The 21,180-nt window shown below is 37.7% G+C and overlaps 1 protein-coding gene and 1 long non-coding RNA gene across 6 annotated transcripts in view; one reads left to right on the plus strand and one right to left on the minus strand.

Moving 5' to 3' along the window:
• LOC116492857 (contactin-6-like) overlaps positions 1-21,180 on the plus strand; it is a 142,107-nt gene that overhangs the window by 110,656 nt on the left and 10,271 nt on the right. For all 5 annotated transcript variants that reach the window (XM_032193797.1, XM_032193799.1, XM_032193798.1 and 2 more), the window contains 6 exons: positions 9,517-9,644; positions 14,938-15,113; positions 15,454-15,571; positions 16,407-16,565; positions 16,658-16,807; positions 19,785-19,855. In XM_032193797.1, the coding sequence (XP_032049688.1) occupies positions 9,517-9,644; positions 14,938-15,113; positions 15,454-15,571; positions 16,407-16,565; positions 16,658-16,807; positions 19,785-19,855 (802 nt within the window). The remainder of the gene's footprint in view (positions 1-9,516; positions 9,645-14,937; positions 15,114-15,453; positions 15,572-16,406; positions 16,566-16,657; positions 16,808-19,784; positions 19,856-21,180) is intronic.
• The window catches only part of LOC116492859, a 41,765-nt gene continuing 30,672 nt past the window's right edge, over positions 10,088-21,180 (minus strand). The window contains exon 2 of the long non-coding RNA XR_004253683.1: positions 10,088-13,587. This is a non-coding gene — a long non-coding RNA (uncharacterized LOC116492859). The remainder of the gene's footprint in view (positions 13,588-21,180) is intronic.

Raw genomic sequence — 21,180 nt, forward strand, 5'->3', positions numbered from 1 at the left:
TTCATGCTTCTAGTTAATTCTGTCTTTTCCCCCAAGAGGAGACGGAAGGCAGGGGAGGAGAAAGCTTATAACTGTGTGAAAGATGAGGAAGGAGATACAGGGGGAAGGAAGAACGAGAACAGAGGAGGGGAAGAAAAAGAATATTTTATTTTTCTTAATCTTATTTTCCTTTGTTTTCCCCCTTTCTTCTTCTTCTGTTATCTTTCCATTTGAACTCAATCCACTGTAAAGTAATGAGAAGGCAGGAGGGGCCCCCCATTGCTACTTGACCCTATGAAACTCTGGCAGGCAGAAGACAGAATATTAGTGCAGAGGAAGACATAAGAAAAGGGCTTTTCTTCTATTTATTTTTTTTTTCTCTCTCCTTAGAGAGTTTCATAATGGAACAAGCCAATAAACTTAATTTCATCATGTATTACTGACTGCTTAATGTAATACTGTTTAGCACATCAGATAGCGTGAGCATCAAGTAAGCAAATGAACCATATGTTCTCATGTTTAAGGAAGAGTGACAACCTGCATGATACTGGATTTATTACAGTTTCCCTTCTGTATGACATCTCTGTAATACAATTTTAAATTGTTCCTAGTCAACTCCTGGGAACCTTGTTAAGGTGAGCCTTTCCGAGGGGCTGTCCTACATGCTGAGATGTCCCAAGCAATCTGTCACTCTTCCATGTCATATGGAGTTGTAATAAACTAAGCCCCAGTGAGTGTCAGTGTTGTGCCCTCTCTCCCTTTTAGTTCATGTTCTGTCCCTGCTTCATGCACATATTCTGATTGATGTTTAGGATTTGATCCAAAGCCAGCTAATCTCACTGGAGCTTTTCCATTGACTTCAACAGGCTTTGAATCAAGGTTCCTAATTAGGAGTTCACGCAAAAAATAATGAGAGAATGCAACCTTCTGTGATCCTCTTCTAGTCCAAGTTGTACTGCCATGCACATCATTACTGTTGCACTTATTCTTGTGTGTATTGCCATAGCATACAGAATTATGAGCAGTGGATGAAAAGCATGCTGTGCTGCACTGCACAAACAACAAATAAAAGATTCCTGATGGAAAAAATTCTGACCTAAAAGTGATGTGAGAGGAAACGGCTAGATCAGGGTGTGTTGGGGATGTGATGTAAAAAGACGCAATAGGATGTTATTGATTGGCATGATAGGTAAATGGGTATCTCTTGCCAGTTATGCTCTAGATGTGGTGAATGAAAAGACAAAGAATTTCTGGGATTTTTCTTAGTGTGAAGAACTACATGAGACTGAGTACAGGAAACAGCACCTTGAAAATGTGGCTAGTGCTTGGTCAACATGAAGGATTTGTAAGAGGATACTAACACCTCTGCTTTAGCATGTGCTGGAGCTTGAATACATGGGAAGTTATTGGAAATCAAATTTTTTTACAAAGAAATACCAATATTTTACTATGTCTTTTCTATGAAAACTAAATATATTTTCAAATTTTCTATGAATGGCAGAGTTGCTTAAGAGACTCATACAAGAGGTAGCATATTAGTCATACATAAAAATGACAAAATATCTATGTTCTGTGTTACTTCAAGAAAGGCCGTGGGTCTAAGGCTTCAGTGTCCAACCATTATAGGTCAAGTTAAGCGCAAATTCTGCAGACAATCTGGGGATTGTCGCAGAGTTTCCTGCAAACCAACAAATAGCCAAGTCAAGGGGTACAGAAAGCTGGAAGTAATGAGACCTAAAGACACAAGAGCAAGGAAATGTACAGAGATAAGAGTGGTCAGTGTGGAAGCTGAAATGATCAAAGATGAATGAAGTCAGGCTAAGGAGAAGAGCAGAGGAATTCAGGGGATGAGCTCAGAGAGAACATCGATGGCAAAGCAGCAGTGAGAGCTTCTCACTGAAGAACGGGGATTTTGGTCCTTCCTTTTTTGTTCTCTTAGGAATTGTTTGCCCAAGCTTGGGAATTTGGACTACTCATTCCAAAATCCCTTTCCTGATTTGATTGTTAAAAATTAATCACTTAGACATTAGAATACACCTACAGCAAGAGCATTTCCAGTGCTGCACATCTAGTATGTGTATGCGTGCACGCGAACGTGCTGGTTCAGGGTTTCTAAAAACAAATCAGCACCACGCTGTGTACCTGGTGTCACTTGCTGCTAGTATATATGGAATAATTTAAAGTTAACTGCAGGTTTTATTGTACTTTTATTTTTGAAATACGTTCTGACAAGCAGATAGGGAAAAAAGATTTCTCTAAGTGAATCAAACTCCCACACACAGGGTAATTCAGGGCCTTAAGTACTGTTTAAATTCCACTTAAGTCCCATATTAAGGTCTTAGTTTTACATCTGGAGTGAATTTGGTTGTATGAATGGCTGCCTCTGAACTTCTGATAATATCTGAATCATAAAAATAATGATTAATAGTGGGATTTGGTTGAATAGTAGTAGTGTGGGCACACCAACTTGTGCTGGAAGAACTTTTCTCTGATGTACCAGAGCTGTAAAGATCTTATAAAAGCAACAGAATTTGTTGGCAAATAGAAAATATGGCAACCTTTTTCTCTCACAATTCAGGTTATTTTCTACTTGGATTCTCACCACAGAATTTTGCAGTCTGGCTCCTGATCCTTTCCTTCTTAGTGTATTACTTTACCACTATATTTTTTTTCTACTATGAATGTTCACATTGATTGGTGTACAGCTAGATAAGTGCCATGTTTTTTTATGCCCTGTCCACAAAGTAGACTTGTAACTAAGAGATACCTTTTTGGCTGGACTTGCTAAGGTATGGCTCTTGTCTCAGTCTAGTTTATATGAAATCTCATGACATCAACTGTTTAGATTTCAGATAGGATGAGGACAGACACATGGGAGAGAAGAGCCATAAGTGGGCCATATCTGTGAAATACGACATGAGAACAAGTTACTATGGGAAAAGGCAGGGTAGTGTTTTCTTTTTAAAAATTATTGCAATGATTTAGAAAGCTGAAGAGATTAAAACATTTGGGGGGTGTTATCTTTTGTTTTGGTCCATTATCAAACTAGCTGTTTGTTTGGCACGTCTTTCTTTCCTGTATGCATAGAGGTGCTGCTGCCCAGTATTCCACAGCTGAAAGTTTTGAGACATAATACTACAATAGGTTTAGGCACATATCTACAAACATGGCGTTTTTTCTACTTTTTGCTTTGGCCATCATGTAAAGACATTTGCCTGCCTCACATTTATCATGAGTATATTAAAGACAGCATAGCAATTATTGAAGTTTTATGTTAATGAGAGTACAGTCTCCTGAAAATATTGTAATTTGTCTCGAAGCTTCACAATGGAGTAAAACTCAATTCAGATATCTGTAGATATTTGCATAAAATAAATATTTGTAGTTCCAAATTGCAAAGATTCTATGCAAAAATAACGTTCATTTTTAGGAACATTTAGAAATTTGGGGAAACAGGAATAGTGTTTCATTGACACCTTTTACCATTGCTAATGGTATTCTAAGATGTTATTTCTAAGATGTTTTAATAAGACTATTCAGATAGATTGTGTAATTTTGTTTTGATCTAAATAGTTAACACAGAGTTTAATGGCATTTATTTTATTTCCAGTTAATTGTCAATCAACTATGAAGCTCATTTATACCAGCATGCAGATAAGGAAAATCTTCATTTAAGCATAGTTTATTAAATGGCAATAGTATTAGCATACAAATTACACTCAGAATAGGATAAACAGGTACAAAGATCATTAACATATAATACAGACAGTTGGATCTCAGATGGGACTCAGTGGGACCTTTTCAAAAATACCAGAGCTGTCATCAGCAGGTACAATTCATTCACTCAGTCAAACTTTACTCGCATTTACATCTGCATAAATCAGTAGGAATACTGAGTCACTTGAGATCTGTGCTCAAGTGGCTGTCCCTTGCTTGCTTCTCCTTGTGCTTTTTAATTCAGCCTCTCTCATGCTTACCAATCTTCGCAAAATTAGAAAAGTCAGTTATTGTCTCAGCGTCTGCTAGCATACCGGAAGACATTTATAAACAATAGCTTTTCATAGCCTGTGAAAGCAACGGTGGTTTTGCTCTTGAGCACTAAAGTGAGACTGCGAAGACATGGTTTCAAATAGGATTTCTCAGATAATAAAAATTACTTTGCCTCTGATTTCATCAGATCCAGCATACTCCCTTTTTATCTGCACAGTGCCGTGATGATGACTTCAATAACATTATGAGGTGTCAGACACTTGATGTTAGAGGCAGACAGGAGAAAAGAAGGGTGAATCTTTATATCAAGTATCAGGGTTACTTTATTTTGAAAGGAATTATTTTATGCCCTTGAAAAGATAACTGTACTACTGGAAGTACTGAAATCTGCAGACACAGGTTTGAATCACCCCTAGTATTACACCAGTGCAGCTCAGCCGATTTTGATGGAGATTTCAAAGGCATTTGCTGTATTGAATTAATGTAATTGACATCCATGAATTAAAATTGTACATCTCTAAAACAGATAGGCTGAACAATACAGCAGTGCACAAAACACTTCAAAATCTAATGAGTTGACACCTCTTTCTTTTCTCAGATTTTATTTTTCTATCGGCCTTGCTAAATACATATTATTCTTTCATGCTCTTAAGATCAAAGCAAATAGCCATCAACAATCTTTTGTTCACATGAGACAACACTTTCGGAGATGGTTTGTTTGGCCTGGTTAATTAAAAGCTGTACCTATCATCCCTGCTTGATTTCTCAAGTTCTTTACTTAAAAAGTATGTGTGACAATTTTAATGAGCTCTCACTTCTTCCCAGTTTCATGTCTTCTGCAGAAACATTGCAAACTATTCTTTTGAACATTATGCAGAGTTTTGACTCCAGCAGATCTTGGGTAGCCTGTTTTCCCTTCTCACATAGCACTTATCTTCCACATTAATGGAGTGACTCAGAGAGGACAAGGACACTGATCAATCCCATGAAATTACCAAGTTAAAAGCAAACAAAAGGACATCACTTACACTGTTCTTAAATGGGGAAAAACTTCTCCCAAGCTGGTATGTGACTGATAGTTTATGGAGACTCAAATTTCTTTGGATCAATTCCTGAAATCAGTCATAATCCTGCTCAGAAAGGCACCACCTCTGGAGCCAAACCCTGGACTGGGGCTCTCCTGGGTATGTCCTCAAACTGGGCTATGACAGCTGTTTTATACCTGCATGATCTACTTGAAGTGAACTTCATCCACCATACCCAGCTCTTTGTGGGGCTGGTTACATATGGAATGATATTTCAGAGCATTTCCAATCAGCTCGTGTGTGCTGGAACATTGTATGAGTTTATTTCACCGGATTTTCATCTCTTCATTTCCTCATGGTGTCTTTACTTAATTGAGCTATTTACCCAGAGGTAGCACCTGCATAATTCAGGCAGGAACATCAGCATCAGCATGAGCCTGAAAAGCACTGAAGCATTTTGTAAGTTGGAGATGCCTACGCAATCCCTTGCTGCAACAGGACTTCATGAACAGCTGTGTCCCAAGTAGCTCCTTTCATTCTTCTTTCTCCTCCTTTACCAGCAACATATTTATCAGCTCCACTGCAGATCTTTTGATGTTTGTCCCTTGACAAACACTCATTTACTTATGGAGTAAAGTCCTTTTTTTTTTTTTTTTTTTCTGGCAGAGAAAACATTCTACTTGCGCTATACTGGGCAAGTTAACTTTTCTGTCTTGTCACAGTACTTGAAGTTACCTTGTCTCCTGATGCAAATGGTAAGAATTATTATCTATAGCCTTTGTGCAGTCTAAAATGTTGTGAAAAGTAACGGTTTTCAGCGAGCCTTTCAGCAGGTGAGACATGCATTTCACAGCTTCTTTTTAAATCGTTTGTAAGAGCTTGATCTGAAGCCCATTAAAGCAAATATTCCCATCGCCGTCAGAATCGCAGTATTTGGAAGATAAATGGAAGAGGACAGAGTGCAGCCCCTCCGAACCCACCCATGGCACAAAGTCACAGCTGTGAGGAAGTTTATGTCAACTTTGCCGTTCCTGGCAACTGGGTCAGTATTTCGCACAGCTTTTTTTCCATGCATTTGAAATGCATTATGTTGATTTTCTGCTGTGTTCCGCCTTCTCATCCCTCTCCTGACACAGACCTTGGTACATCTGGAAATCACTTTTTTTTTTTTTCCCCTTTAATTCTCTTTTCTGCTAGCTAATTACTCCGGATCTCATTGTGTTTTTACATAAATTCTGCCCGAGTATTGTATTTACAGCTAGCTCCCTAATTGTCTTTAGGTAATGTGACCTCTGTTTCAAGCAGCTCTGAAGCTTTTGTTAGCTCATGGCTTGTCTTTGCTGAGCTCTGTTTTGATCTGCTGAAAGAGCCGGTCCAGCCCCAGCCTGCCCAGTTGTGGAAGTATTACTTCAGAACAGCATTTCTAAAGATCAAACATTACCTCATCAGCCCTTGAGTGGGTACAAACCCCTCTTAGTAAATAAATCATGAAGCTGTGAATTATTCAGATCTCAATTCCTAGCAAAGAATACATAAGAAAAAAAAAAATTAAAAAAAAAAAAAATGTCTAAGCTAGATATCACTAAACTTCAGTGAAAAAGCCATAACCAGTAATCCTTAGAGGGCTAAGCACAGAGCTTGTGCATTCAAAGATTCTTCCCTTTATTACTGTGTATCTTTAAAGACTCTTTTTTTTTTTTCCTGGATATTTACTTATAGTGGAAGCTTCTGGGGACCAGGATTGTCTGGTTTTGTCTCATGCCCACTTCTAGATTCCAGTCTGTACGTGGAGCTTTTAGGTACAACTGCAGGAAAAATAATAGGGCATCAATATTTGATGGTGAGAGAGACACTAAGTTGTCTCATTATATCTTATAATTCAGGTATACAATTTATGAGCATTTGCTGATCCACACTTGAGAATCTGTTGGCACCATAATAAAGCCAGCATACATTAGCTAACCAGTCAATTGAATCAAGTATTTTATCACCAGCAGTTTCTGATGACAGTGTTTTCTTGCGGCTGGTACAAACTGGTGTGAAGAAATGCATCATTAATGCAAAGAACATTGCAAAGGCAGAAGTGAAAAACCTGTAAGTGTTTCCTCATATTTAAACCCACCTTTGAAATATTGTCCTCGGGTGTCTCCCCACACCAAGGAGATGCACTTATAACCTCTGGTTTCTTGCTTATTCATCCTTCCTTGTCTGAAAATGTTGTATGGTTGATACATCATTATATTAAAAAGTGTAGTTTGTTGATTTCTATTTTGCTCCTCTCCGATATATTTGAATATATGATATTAATATATGGATATATTAATGTGGATATATGATAGATTATTAAACCCCAACTTATTTTCTCATCATACTACAAATTGCAGGCAAGCAACTACTGCAGTACCTGGTGATTATTGCCAAGGTAACAAAGATTTTTCATTCAAACCTGAATCCCTTCCCCTCTCAGCTCCACAGCCCAATGAGAGACACTGAGGGGAGCAGGGGCCACATGGGCACACTGGAGGAGCTGGAAGGGCAGGAAAGTGTCCTCGCTGCCATGCAGACATCCCAGCTCAGGGCTCCTTGCTCCTAAATCTGCCCCTGAGCAGGGGCAAGTCTTCTACACAGTCAGGACTTTACAAGGAGAGAAATAAAGGGAAGAAGCAGCATGCATCACAGCTGGTGACAAATGGACATTGCAAGGTGAATTCAATCAGGACTGAGGCACAGTAAGAGCATCCTGCTGGTTCAGCAGTGGGAGCAAATGGAGGGGGGATGGAGCACACGACCTCCAGAACAGCACATGCCCACTGTCCTGCCCCCATGGTTGTGCTCCCCTCCATCCAGCATCAGCTGGACACCTTGTGTCTCTGCTGCAGCCCCTGCTTTGCAGCTCCCTGGCAGGGCTGCAGGCCAGGTTGGCTTCTGTGTTTCGACACAGGGTCAGAAATCTGAGTCTGGCGCTTCCCTCTGTCAGCTGCGAGGCTCGGAGAGGGTAATGGGAAGCAGAACAAGGCCTGATGTGTGTTACGCTTATAGCTACAAGCATATAAATACAAGAGTGGAATACAGCAAGATGCTGTGATGGTTTTTGTGATTTAACAGCTATGATAGTACTGCCAGCTTCAACTTCTGCTCTTGTTATTGTTCGTTTCCTTTAATAATTCATTACATCATCCAATCTTATGTTGTCAGTAATAAATATTAAATACCCAAGCTGTGATGCATGAATTAGATATTTTCTTTTTATAAAAGGATTCTTGTATTAGATTTAAATGTCAATTAAAAGAAGAAAATAAAAGAATAATGCAGTGCTTCTGTGAGCACTGGAATGAATGAAGCCTCTTTTCTCTTGGATTTATGACTTACATCTGGATTTTGACAGATCTAGGAAAACGCGGTGTCTGAGCACTGCTTTTCCCTGTTAGGTGCAGATTCTCTGATGACTACTAAGCAGCGTGCTCACACGGTGGCCACACTGGTAGGAGGGGCTCTACATGGAAACCCTAATCCCATTTTCTTGAGACTTCAAGGAACTTCATGACTTTTGGCCCACTGTCCTTCTGAGCTCAGAAAAAAATAACCAAAACATCTACCAGAGGCAACAGGTGGATGGAGGAACTGACACAAAATAAAGAAAATCTTATCAGATAATATTATTTTCTGTCCTAAAGTTCATTGCCCAGATAAATCACTTTTCATTTTGAGACTCTCTACCTTTGATAGATGCCCGTTCTGTGTATTTGTGAAGGAAATCCCCAAACCCTGAAGCTCTGTCCTTGTGTGTAAAAGCAAAAAGGTTCCTGGCATGCCACGAAAGCCTACCTAAAGAAAACTTAAGCTGAACACTGCACTGGCTTATATCCTAATGTATCTCATTGACAAGAAGAAGCATGTAAACAAGCTTAGAAATTAATTTTGTCCATAAAACCCAGGAGTGGTTCTGAAATTACTATTAAATGCAATTTACCCAATCCTCAGCAAACTGGTGTGAACAGCATAGTGACTAACAAGGTGATTTGAGGGCCCTGTGAGACAGCGGTGTATTTGATTTGGCTCCTTGGCTTGTGAGATGGCATTTCAGCATCTCAGCTAGTCTGCTAATGTCTTTTAATAATCCTGACAAAATTGCACAGGCAGCTGGCCTCAGACATAACATTAGTATAGCATCAGAACATTGAGATCTGGAAAAAAAGCTCCCTATGGTAAAATATAGCACAATTAGGTAACAAGTTGGGTCTTCCTTCATTCTCTTGAGACTCCTAATTTTACTGCAAGTGAACTAGATAAGTTAATGGTCAATTCCAGTATGTCAATACAACTTTCCCAATATAGAAATCAATAACAAGGAGAGGTGAAAATTAGTTGATACATATTCCCCATGCTGTAGAAGAGAAAAAAACATACTGGAGGCATTTAAATATTAGAAAAAGACATTCAAATTTTGTAACAATTCCTGTAACAGAAGTATTTTTTTCTTCTTTTTTTTTTTTTTTGTGTGTTTGCTTGTTTGTTTTCCCAGGATCGTCTTCCTGGAGGATGGCAGTCTCAGGCTCTACAACATCACCAAGTCAGATGCTGGGGTGTACACTTGTATAGCAACAAATCAGTTTGGAATTGCCAGAAATTCAGGGAGCCTGACTGTGAAAGGTACTTTAGTATTTTTCTTTGGGTTATGAATATTACAAAGCATTTTTGCTGTTGTTGTTTTTTATTTTTATTTCACTGGGATGCCCAAAACTGTGCCAGTCAGTATTCCAATCAATAGTGACAGGTTTTTACTTGCAGTTTACAGCTTAAAATGCTTGCAGCAAGGGAAACCTCATGACCACACCAGCTTGATGATCAATTTGTTTATCAGCAAGGTCTCCCAAGATATCAACAGAAATGTACAGTAGCATTAATAATGATATTTGCACTGCAATACCATGTTGATGTCGCAGACATGGGCTGCACTGTTGCAGTTTGGTGGCCCCTGTGCAGTGTGTTTACATGAATTTATTCAGCTCATTTATTATTTCTATCCTATCTGAGATTCAGAAGAGACTTTAAAGCTGGGGTGTAAAAAAGAAATAAGACACTATGAATTAATCTGAAAATCAGGTGGATTTATTTTCTTCAGCACAGATACATGTTGCACAGATATACATTGCATATGTTGCATCCCCACAGATCTGAAAGCCACCCACTCCTCCTCTGCGTCCCAGCTGCTGCATGCTACTTTGGCAAAAAAACTCTAAAACAAATCAGAGCCAAGTGAAAACTATTCTTTATGTCTTCGCTTGGCTTTTGACTCTGAGTATTAAAATGTCCATCTTCCACAGCCCTTCCCCAGTCTAATTGCTGCATTAACAATAAAGTAAAGAATCTTTTAGAATATCTTCTCTGCTTTTAGACTATTTTGTTTTCTGGATATAGTCTGAAAGTATTTGATTTTTTGTTTACATTTCCCTACATTTTATTTTTGCTTCACTTAAACCATTTTGACAGTTAGCTATAGAACCGTGTAACTAAGCAAGCCTTTTTCTGAAGGAAGAATGAGGAACATCCTCTTTGCACATTATCATTATTTTCTTCTTCATAATGAATATGGACTAAAATTTAAATTCTCTCCTTCCAAAGAAAACAACTTGTCTCTTTGAAAGTCTTTAAAAGTGAGCTCTTCTCAGTATGGGTGGTTATAAAAAGCCAAACTGTAAGTCCTCTAAGACAAAATGACTGGTGGGAACTCATGAGGTACTGGATAGTGTAACTACAAAGTTAGTACATAATCCAGGAAGGTGGGCACTGGCAGAAAAGGAACTTTTGTGCAAGGTCCCACGTGGGTGGCAGTCCCTGCTTGCTGCAGTGGGCATCATTTGGGCACACGGCTTTGCTCAGCTTCACCTGGCCTGGTTCCAGCACAGTGATGCTCTGGAGGGTGTGCCTTCCCTGCATTGTTTTCACACATTTTTGAAACACAGATAAATGCATCATGGAAGACATTAAAGTCTATTACATCCAAAGCAGTCCTTTGCTTCAAGTTTTTGCTACGCTGATGGATGGTCTATCTCCGTTAGTAAAAAAGTGTTAGAACCAACTTATATCTCAGGTGGGCTAGTCCAGAGCTGGAGGACATAAAAAGAGATACTGATACTGTTTGTGTAGCTGTACCTGTGAGCAGCATGTGAAATGAATGTGCTCTATATCCTCTGATGTTTTATCAATGAGGGGAAAAAAAAGAAGGAAAACAGAGACAAACTTAACATGTTTTCTTTCTCTTTGTTCCTGCATGATCTTTTCAATGCAGATGTTTTCTTATACATGTATTCATATTTGTTGATTTTAAATGAGAAGAACAAGTTAAAATATGGAACTTGTGAGATTATAATAAACATTTATCAGTTTTGCAAAAGAGCTAACATTAATAATGGTTGCAGTTACAAGAAGAGCATGTTATTAAATACAATTTGTAATTCTGTCTTTTTTTTTTTTTTTCCCTGTGACTTCAGAATGTTTACTGTAGCCTGCAGGAATGTCCTTCTTCCTAACCTACTGCAGCTGTCTAAAACTGCTTCATACTCATACTATGAAAGAGCAATTAGCATTGATGCAGTGCAATGTGTAATCCGAGATGATGTTACAGCACAGCTAGCAGTGAATAAACCAAGAAGTTTAGGGTTTAGGCAGCTCTGACTTCATTAAAGTTAGATACCATTTCACATACCACGTATATACATCCTAATGAAGCAATACGGGAAAATCACATTAAAAAAAAATGAAAAAAATATTTTGTTTGGCATTTACAAAGTTTATTAAAACACTCAGTAACAACATGGTATAAAAATGATCTTGTTTGCAGGGAACATTTGTTTTTGTTTCCCCTCTGGAGAAGTTTTGGCTGTTCAATTATAGGCCTCATTGCTTCAGCATTATTTTCAACTGAAATGTCAGAACTTCGAAAAGCATATCTAATGTGCAAATTAAGTTTATTGCTGCTCATTGAGTTGTTTATTCTTTGTGTGAGAAGTCTTTATTATACCTCAAGCACTCACAACATCTTATCTATTTTCTCCTCTGGAATGGGATTTGCCATATAATACATGTCTGAAGTTGCTAAGCAAGATAGATAGATAATGCAGATCCAAGAGCTTTTAAGAAGCTTTTAAAAGTATTTGAGGTAGTAGTCTTAAAGACAACTTCATAAAAGAAGCAGAAATTATCACACAAGTGAACCACTCTGCATCAGTAGTATTACTGGATATGAGTAGGCTAGAACAGGAGATACAAGAGGATGACAATCTCATAATAAAATGGATTTTTTTTTTCTAACACTGCTAAAAAGCACACATCACATACAAACTCAGTATAATTCCCAAAAGATCAGTCTTCAACATTTATTTGGTGGAGGCAAATAGGTTCCTAATAATAAGGAAACACAGTTCTTATGAAATTAGAAGCATGTCATTATTAGGATTTGTCATGTTAGAAGAAGAAACCTTTATGTTCTGTTATTCCAAAATATCAGTTCAGTAGTGAGTTCCATTGAATGCATTTCTACAAAATATTTATACTAAGGTTCTCATTCATCTCTGGAATTTTTAATCTGTCCAATAACATTACATAACAGGATTGCATTTCTATTATTTCTTATCTTTTCTATTATTCTGATCTATATTTCTGATCATTTCTATTATTTCTGATCTCGATCCTCTCTTTGGAGGTGTGATCAAATAATGGCACAAAAATATTACTGACCTTATGAGGCAACCATAATAATATTGGAACTTTCTGTTGGAGAAAACTCCAAAAATTCTCAACCAGTTTAATCACAAGAAACTAATGGCCCCTTCCCATACAACAGACAACGGACTCTGATAGAGTCTTAAAAACTTCACAATTAAAAAAAATTTACATCATTTGTTATTTTTATTCTATGGGTTTCAGAATGTAACTATTGAATGTGATTACAAATGATGTGCAATCCTAATTGTATCATTCTTAGTTTTTCTTCAACTTTTCCATAGAAATAAATGGATTTTTCCACCAAAAAAAAAATTAAATAAATAAATCCATCATTGCTACAAGTAATATAATTTCATAGAATCATGTTATTCATGTTGATCTATTTCAGTTGTGAGAAGAGTAATGGAAGAAAAAGAGTAAGAAAAGAAAACTTTGTAGAAGTGTTCTGTAGTTCCCAGATACTTTTCAACATTTATTCTATAAAAGTTACCTGTTCTTCACAATGGAATTACTTCACTTGAGATTTATGGAGTCAAGCTCTTTGCCAATGTGTGCTGAAATCAGTGGAGTTGTGCCAACAGAGAATATGGCCCTTGAATCATCTGGAATTTATTGTATGTGACACTCTGCTTCCAGGGAGAAGAAGAGATTGCTTTAATTTAATGATCAAGTATCTTCCAGACAGTCATCTGAGTCCTTCACATCTCTGCAGTCCTTGACTTCAGACAAACTGATGGTGCTGCCATGATGACAGTTTTACATAGTCATGAGAAGCAATCAGAGTAGACAGAGAAATTTGAGAAAGTGTTCCAAGACTGAGCTCTAGAACCTCTGATGCTCTCTCTAGACAGACAGCTTCTTAATGATTCTGGAACAAGAAAATAATAAATAAATAAATAAATAAACAAACACTAAAAAAAAAAAAAAAACACTTTATGTACCTATAACAGTAGAAATCACACAAACTCTTTGTTCACTTTCCTTGGATAATGGTACATGATGTCTGCAGCAGGTATAACATTGAAACCAGTATTTTTTATTTTATTTTATTTTATTTTTTATAACTTTTTAAAATGCTGTCAGAAAATGTAACATTCTAATTTGTTGCTACTTGACCAGTGTTATAACCATCACTGACCTAGCATAGCTCAGATGCCAGGAAGAAGCTGGTCAGGTTATTGCCTGTGTGTACATGTATATTAATCAGTTACCACAATGATGGTAACAGTTTGAACAAAAATGTCTTTGAAGGTGAGGCATTGGATGCACTGCCATGCATGAACATTTTGGAACCATGACCTTGGTAACCAAAATCCCAAATTTTCAAATACATTTCTAACACACAGGGTTAAGCCAGAATGAACACAAAACTAATACAGCTCCTGCAAATTTTCTTCTCCTCCTCTCACATTATTTTCAGAACGCATTAATATTGTTGAATAGATTCTGCTCTCATTTTATTCATATGCCTCTCAGTTCTCACCATTTTATAACACTTTCATGCACAAAAGCTTTATTCAAGGGAATTGCTTACAACAAAGTGGTTGTTATCTCTAATCTATCTGCCAGTCATAACAACAAAAGTGAAGTCATATAAATCCATTTCTTTCCCCTTCAGCAAACTACTAGTTCCTTTAATAAGATCTGCAACTTTGTTTCCCAGTGTAAGGGGTTAAAAAAGATTACACAGATAGTTTTTCTGTCTGTTGTGGTATTTTCTCTGAAGCTGTAATGTAAACACCACAGTGAGGTACAGCTAACATTAATATAGATTAAGGATCTCAATGCATATAGTACACAGAGACAGATACTGCTTTTGCTTTTGCTGCAGTTTCCTGCAAGGAGGGATTTTCAAGTCTGAAGAACTGTGGGCATATTTCTAACAGTCTTACTAATGAATTCTGCACTTTTAAAGCCAAAATCATATCTATCGACTGTGGGTTTTACAAAGTAACATATGACTAATTTAGCATGTTGCCTCTGACATCTGCTTGCTCTCAGAGCACACAGAGTGCTCATTGTATTGATACTGCAAAAGTAATAGGCTACACATGGGTAAGAGTGTTCTCAAATCATCATCATATTAGAGATAATCTTCTTTATTATGGAACATTTGGGCCAATTTTACATCATTTCACAAATGGCACAAAACTCATTCAAGATCTACTATTTTTATAAGCGTTTTAATAAAAATGATTTTTTTTTTTTGTCTCCACAGAAAAGACTGTAATTACTATTCCACCTTCTAATATGGATGTAACAGTTGGAGAAAGCATAGTCCTTCCATGCCAGGTGTCTCATGACCCTTCCCTTGATGTGGTGTTCACATGGTCATTCAATGGAAATAGTATTGATTTTAAAAGAGGAATACATCATTTTGAAAGAATTGGAGGGGTAAGTTTTTAAAACTCTTTAGTGCTTAATGAAACTACTTGCCACAGTCTTTAGACCACGTATGCATTTTTCATAATTCTTCCATCGCTATTGATATGCATGGCAAATCATTGTTTCTTTACAAGGGCTGCAGCCATTTATTTTTCTTTCTTAAATTTCATAAAGTCACTTGAGTTATTTGTGAAGCCATAATAAAAATGTCCCCATGAAAGAAACTGATGATAGCTATGAATATTTTAATTTAAAAGCTGAATTTTTTATTAATATTGAGCAATTTATAAAAATGTCCAGTATGGAAAGCATGTTGTGAGTGATTAGTTTACTTTCTTTGCATCTCCAGGAATCTGTTGGGGATTTGATGATAAGAAATATTCAGCTACATCATTCTGGGAAATATGTGTGCATGGTACAAACAACTTTAGACAGTCAATCTGCAGCAGTAGATATAATTGTAAGAGGTATGTCTCCTAATGTAGATTTTATATCCCCTGAAGGAATTAGTATTTCTTAACATCAGTTGTTGTTTAAAAAGTCCTAGGATGACAATGCAACATTTCAGTAACACCATGGGAGATCTGTACAATTGTGCCATAGCCTTTTTTGAAGGTAAGTTTTTCTTGCCTTGGAGTTCAACATAGTGGGACATAGGGAAGGCCTCTTCTTTCAACAGAATGGCGTCACCTACCATTGCTGGGCATCTCCAGGTCACAGTACAGGCTGGAAAAATCAAAAGAACAGACCCCTTTCCACTCTTTGGAGATAATATGAAAGATCATTATCTAGATCAACTAAGTGATAAGATTGAGGTTTTAGCTAATCCTTTTACTGCCAGCAGCAAGAGAAGTGCTGTGATGGGAGCAGATCCTGTTACCCCTAACAGATATCAGAAATCTGTCTAAAGCACCATCTTGCATTTTTGCTGAATGTCTGTTCCTTGTTTTTCACTAAATTTCATAGGAACTTTTTAGATGTTGTATGGTTCAATGAAAGACACACTGGGAAACTTTCTTTGTCAGTCTCTCTCTCTATATAAATTATTATTATTATATCTATAATTCCTTTGTATTTTTCTTATTGGTAACATGAAAACATTCATTTTTCTGACTTAAAACCCCTTATTAATTAAAAAATGGAATACAGACGTGAAGCCATTATTTAGAGATTGTGCTAATTTTATGAAAATGCACCTTCATGAGTAATGCCACTGCCTTGAGTAAGAGCTGCACAACTCTGTCTATCAGTCTTTTTTTTTTTTTTTTAAATACATTTGTCTTAAAATTATTTTCAAATTAGGCCCCCCAGGCCCACCAGAAGATGTTAAAGTTGAACATATTTCTAGCACTACTGCTGTGTTATCCTGGAAGTCTGGAATAGATAATAATAGTCCAGTACAAATCTACAGTGTTCAGACAAGGACTCCTTTCTCAGTTGGATGGCAGTCAGTTCCGACAGGTGAGCAATTCGAGAGTTGTCTTGTATTGTTTGCATATACCATTAATTAATCCAAAAATACATTTTCATTGACATATTCATCTTACTTGTAGTTCCTGAAGTCCTTAATGGCAGGACTCACAAAGCAACAGTGGTTGACTTAAGCCCTTGGGTTGAGTATGAGTTTCGTGTGGTTGCCAGTAACAGCGTTGGAATCGGGGAGCCAAGCAGACCATCAGCTCTACTGAAAACCAAAGCAGCAGGTAGGTCCCTGGTTTCTCCTAATTTATTCTTTTTTCTACACAAACACACTGCCAGTTCTCCAGTGTGAGAGGTCTGTGGCAGAAGAGTCTCTCTCTTGCAGAGTTGCTTCTATATTTGCCTGGCATTGTAACGTATGGCTCCTATGTCTTCTTGACAGCACACCTGCAGTACTTGATGCGAGGGATGCTTGAACATGACTTAGAATTACCCCATGCTTTTCTCTCCAGTTCAAGATCACCTGGGCCAGCAATAAAGGCTGGAGCTGGCCCATACTTTGTTATGTCCCCAAAAATCCTCATGCCTGAACACAAACTTTCATTCAAGCAATTGTGGATCAACATTTGTTTTCTTCCAATTATAACTACATTTATATACTGCTCCAGGACTTGAATAGAAAATGATAAAGCCAGCTCTCTGGCATTTTCTAGCACAAGCACATAAAGCTTTGCTGCAGAGGTTGTTTGATATCTGAGCGTTGGTAGGGACAGGATATTGGCTTTAACTGGAGGAAATAAATTACAACATCCAAAGCCCAGTGAAGCTAATAGCTTCCACTGACTCCAGGACAGGATCCTTGCTATCAGTCTGTCTAACCTTTACACATTTATCTTCCGGGACTTGGAACCTCATGGGAAGAAGGCTCATTCTTGGATGACCAACACTGTCAGTCCTTTGACCTTATCTGTTTGGTACAATTTATTTGAAGTCCAAACCTTTGCTTTGTTTTTATGTTTCTCTCAGCCCCCTGTTCATCAACTCTCTCCCCCCTATAAAATAAGCAGTTACAGGATGGAAGGCACTGAAAGGGAAGCAGGTTTTACAGTTTTTTACACTTTCTCCTCTTCTTTTATCTCATTTGCCATGCTCTGAAGTTTGGCAAACTACATTTCAAGACAGAACTCAAAATACAGTATTGGGGGGATTCACAAGGCTACAGCTAGAAAGAAACAATAAAATTAATAATATTTAACATGGCAATAGCATAAGGAACATTATTTCCTTACAGTTCTGCCCAATTTTTGTTCACCAAAACAAACAGAAAGACTGACGTTAGGTTTTAGTAACTTAACCCCTTCACTGCTGTCAGTCATTCTGCTTCAAAGCATTGCTATGTGGTGGGAGGAATAAAGGCTTGTCTTTAATTTTTATCAGGATAGGAAACTGAATGCAACATTGAAGTAAGGAGAGCAAAGACTGGCAGTGAAGGGTGAATGTGAACTTAGCTGTTTTAATAGCTATTTTGCCAGCTAAAATCTGAGCATTAGTAGATTTGCGGATGCAAATGAGCCACTGTTCATTTCATTAAAATAGAGCTGAGAATTAATTGAGCCTCTGTTGGTGCAGTCAACTGTAAATTTTTGTCTGTTTCTCAACTATGACCTGGATGAGGCTCTGCTGAGCAGTAGGACATTTTTTTTTCCCATGCAAACGTATTAAGTACTGAACACATTTAACACATGAACTAATTGAGCATCAACTGGTTCATGAAACAGTGAAGTAGTAGGCTTGAAAATCTGCTTTGTTATTTTTTATTTTTTTAATGTTCTTTCCAGTCTTCAATTATTTACCTCTGATGTACACAAAGACATGGATTGTGAGTGACAAAACTAAATACCTATACTAAACTCTCTCTCTCTCTCTCAAAAAAAAAAAAAAAAAAAAAAAAAAAAAAAAAAAGCTTAGTCTATTTGTACTTGCATTTACTTTTCTCACTGCAAAACAAAATTATCTTTAAATTTCTACATTTCTAGAGAGAACGCAGTTAGGTAAAGATTTAAATGTGAATTTGAATGTAGAAGTGACAGCTGATTCACATAAGTTTCTGTGAGCATGGAGGGCTGTTGCCTTTATTGTTACTCCTGCAGCTGTACCAACACTGGGAGAAAAATATGGGGAAGGGCAGGCAGTCATGGCAAAACTTGCCAAAATCTCTGAAAAAACTTCTGAGATATAACTGTCTTGTCCAATCTTCAAACTTGAAGAAATAGTAGCAAATGTTTGGAGATGGTAAAGAGAACAAATGCCCTCATATATATTTTTGGTCTCTGTATGTAAGTTAAAGAATTGTCTTCGTTATTTGTTCATGTCCCTGCAGCAACAGAAAAAAAAAAAAAAAAAAAAAAAAAACACCACCACCACCACCACCACCACCACCAACAACAAAAACATGACATCATCCTTGCAAGTAAATTTATAGCAAATTATATAATAGGAATAAAACTTCTTTAAATCCCACCCATTATACCACAACCCATTTCCCCAAAAGTATAAATATTTATAGAGTAATTGGGGTGACCGTGTTTACTGAAATATGGAGTAAAAAGCAAGAAATACTGCTATTTTCCTTGCCTCTCCACCAAGAGCCATTTGACAGATGAGAAGCCCCTTCAGCTTGCAACACCAGCATGTTATTTGACCTTGACCATGGACCTATGGGGCCATACACCTGGAGCAATGCTGGGGAAATCAGGTTCTAATCAATGCACTCCTGGCCACTTAGAGTCTTGGGAGAAGGAGAAAAATTACAAGTTTTGAATTTCCTAAGCAAAGCATACAGCCAATTAAAAAAAATTAATATATTGCTCCAACAACATGTTTACTGAACAAATGCATAATTAGTAAATCAGTAGTGTTGCAGCTACAGTCTGAATGGAACATCATTTTGCCAATTAGTTGATGAGGCATAATAATGTCAGATACTTGATGCTACTAGCTTCTTTAATTAATTTTTTGAACCAGGGTACTCATGTATCAAATACATCTGTGGCTTCAGCCTTAGAAACTTGAAAATGTGTAAACATAATTTCAGTTCATTTAAAATGCACCGTTATATAATGTAGTCCCTGTTCTACGTGTTGAAAGGCAGAGTAGCTGCATGTGAGAGGAGCTGGGAGGAAACCCTTTAATCTTGCAGTGGACGAGGCCCCTGGCAGCAGCAGGGGGTTGCTGCAGGCACCGATGTCTCTTGTTCTCCAGTTCCCATGGTGGCACCAACGAACATCAGTGGAGGAGGAGGGAGCCGTTCTGAGCTGGTCATCACATGGGAGGTAATTGTTAGCTCAATTAACCTAAGCTGTTTAGTGGGGAAAAGTCTATGGGTGAAATCACAGCCCTGCTGAAATCCAGAGGCTTTCAGTCACTGGCTCAGGCTGAGCCGGGATTTCATCCTGCATCTGGAGAGAAAGCAGTCTGTAAGATGCACAGCAAGTTTTCTGTGTTATAGCAAACCATTTATAAAAATAAACAGTTTAAGAGGCATGTTATAAAGATGTTTAGAAGTCTGTATAACCCTCTTATCTCCATTGTACAGGATGTGCTTAACACACTAATCTGCTTGGCCATTTTCTGCATTAACATTTTTCATACTTTTGTTTACATGTTTTTCATTCTGGAACTCTGTGCTGACAAGACATATCCTATTATGCATTAAAGGAGATGAGCCCTTTAATTCTCCAACACTCCAGCAAGAGGAGAGAATACGCAATTTCAGAACTATTAATACCACACTAGAAGTTGCAATGAGTGAGCACGGGTCATTGCAGAGAGCAGAAAGCAAGCATGGTGAGAAGTAGCCTTCTTTCTCCAGCTACCCACCTGTATCTCTGCAGGCACCATGACAAAGGCAGGCGGCCTCGTGCAAAGCCTCTGCAGTGATGGGCAGCTGCTCCAGCCCTCGTGGAAAAACTGACCAAAACACAGTGTCCACCTGTGCTGGACAGTGGAAAAAAATGTTTTGTTTTTTTTTTTTTTTTTTTTGTTTTGTTTTTTTTTTTTTGTTTTTTTCATTGCTGCTGAAAAATGCATGTGGTTCAGGTAGGTAAACATCTCACCTGGCTCTGAAGACAACTGTCTACAGCAGGAGCTGTCCCAGGCTGTCAGCATCACCCAGCCTGCAGGACAGAGCCCAGACAGCCTTACCCATCCTATGGACAGGTGTGAATGTCTCAGAGCCTGCAGACAATCTCTGGTTAATTCTTAATTTGGACCAGGGCTTCAGAAGCACAGTGGTCCATTCATAAGTCATGGAAAATATTTATTTGATTAAATAATAATGATAAAAAAATACTTCTAGTTCAGCTTACGCAAGGAAAGCAGTCTGCTCTTTCCCCTGACTTCATTCTTTTTCCAGAGGAATAGCAAAGCTCCTGTACATGGTTTAAAAGAAAGGAAAAGAAATTAATTTAAACTACAAGTAATGTTATTTATCAGCTAAGTGAGTTACCTGTGTTGTCCTGTATGCTGATAACTTTGCCATTTAACCAACCTTTTGAGGGAGGAAGGGAAGTGACAGAAAAAAATGAGATCAAAAGAAAAAGTCCCCACAAGATAAATAATACTGCCAATGCTTTTCCCCTTGCATGCTCCAAATAGA

The sequence above is a fragment of the Aythya fuligula genome, chromosome 10 (assembly GCF_009819795.1).
Source record: "Aythya fuligula isolate bAytFul2 chromosome 10, bAytFul2.pri, whole genome shotgun sequence".
Lineage (NCBI taxonomy): Eukaryota > Metazoa > Chordata > Aves > Anseriformes > Anatidae > Aythya > Aythya fuligula.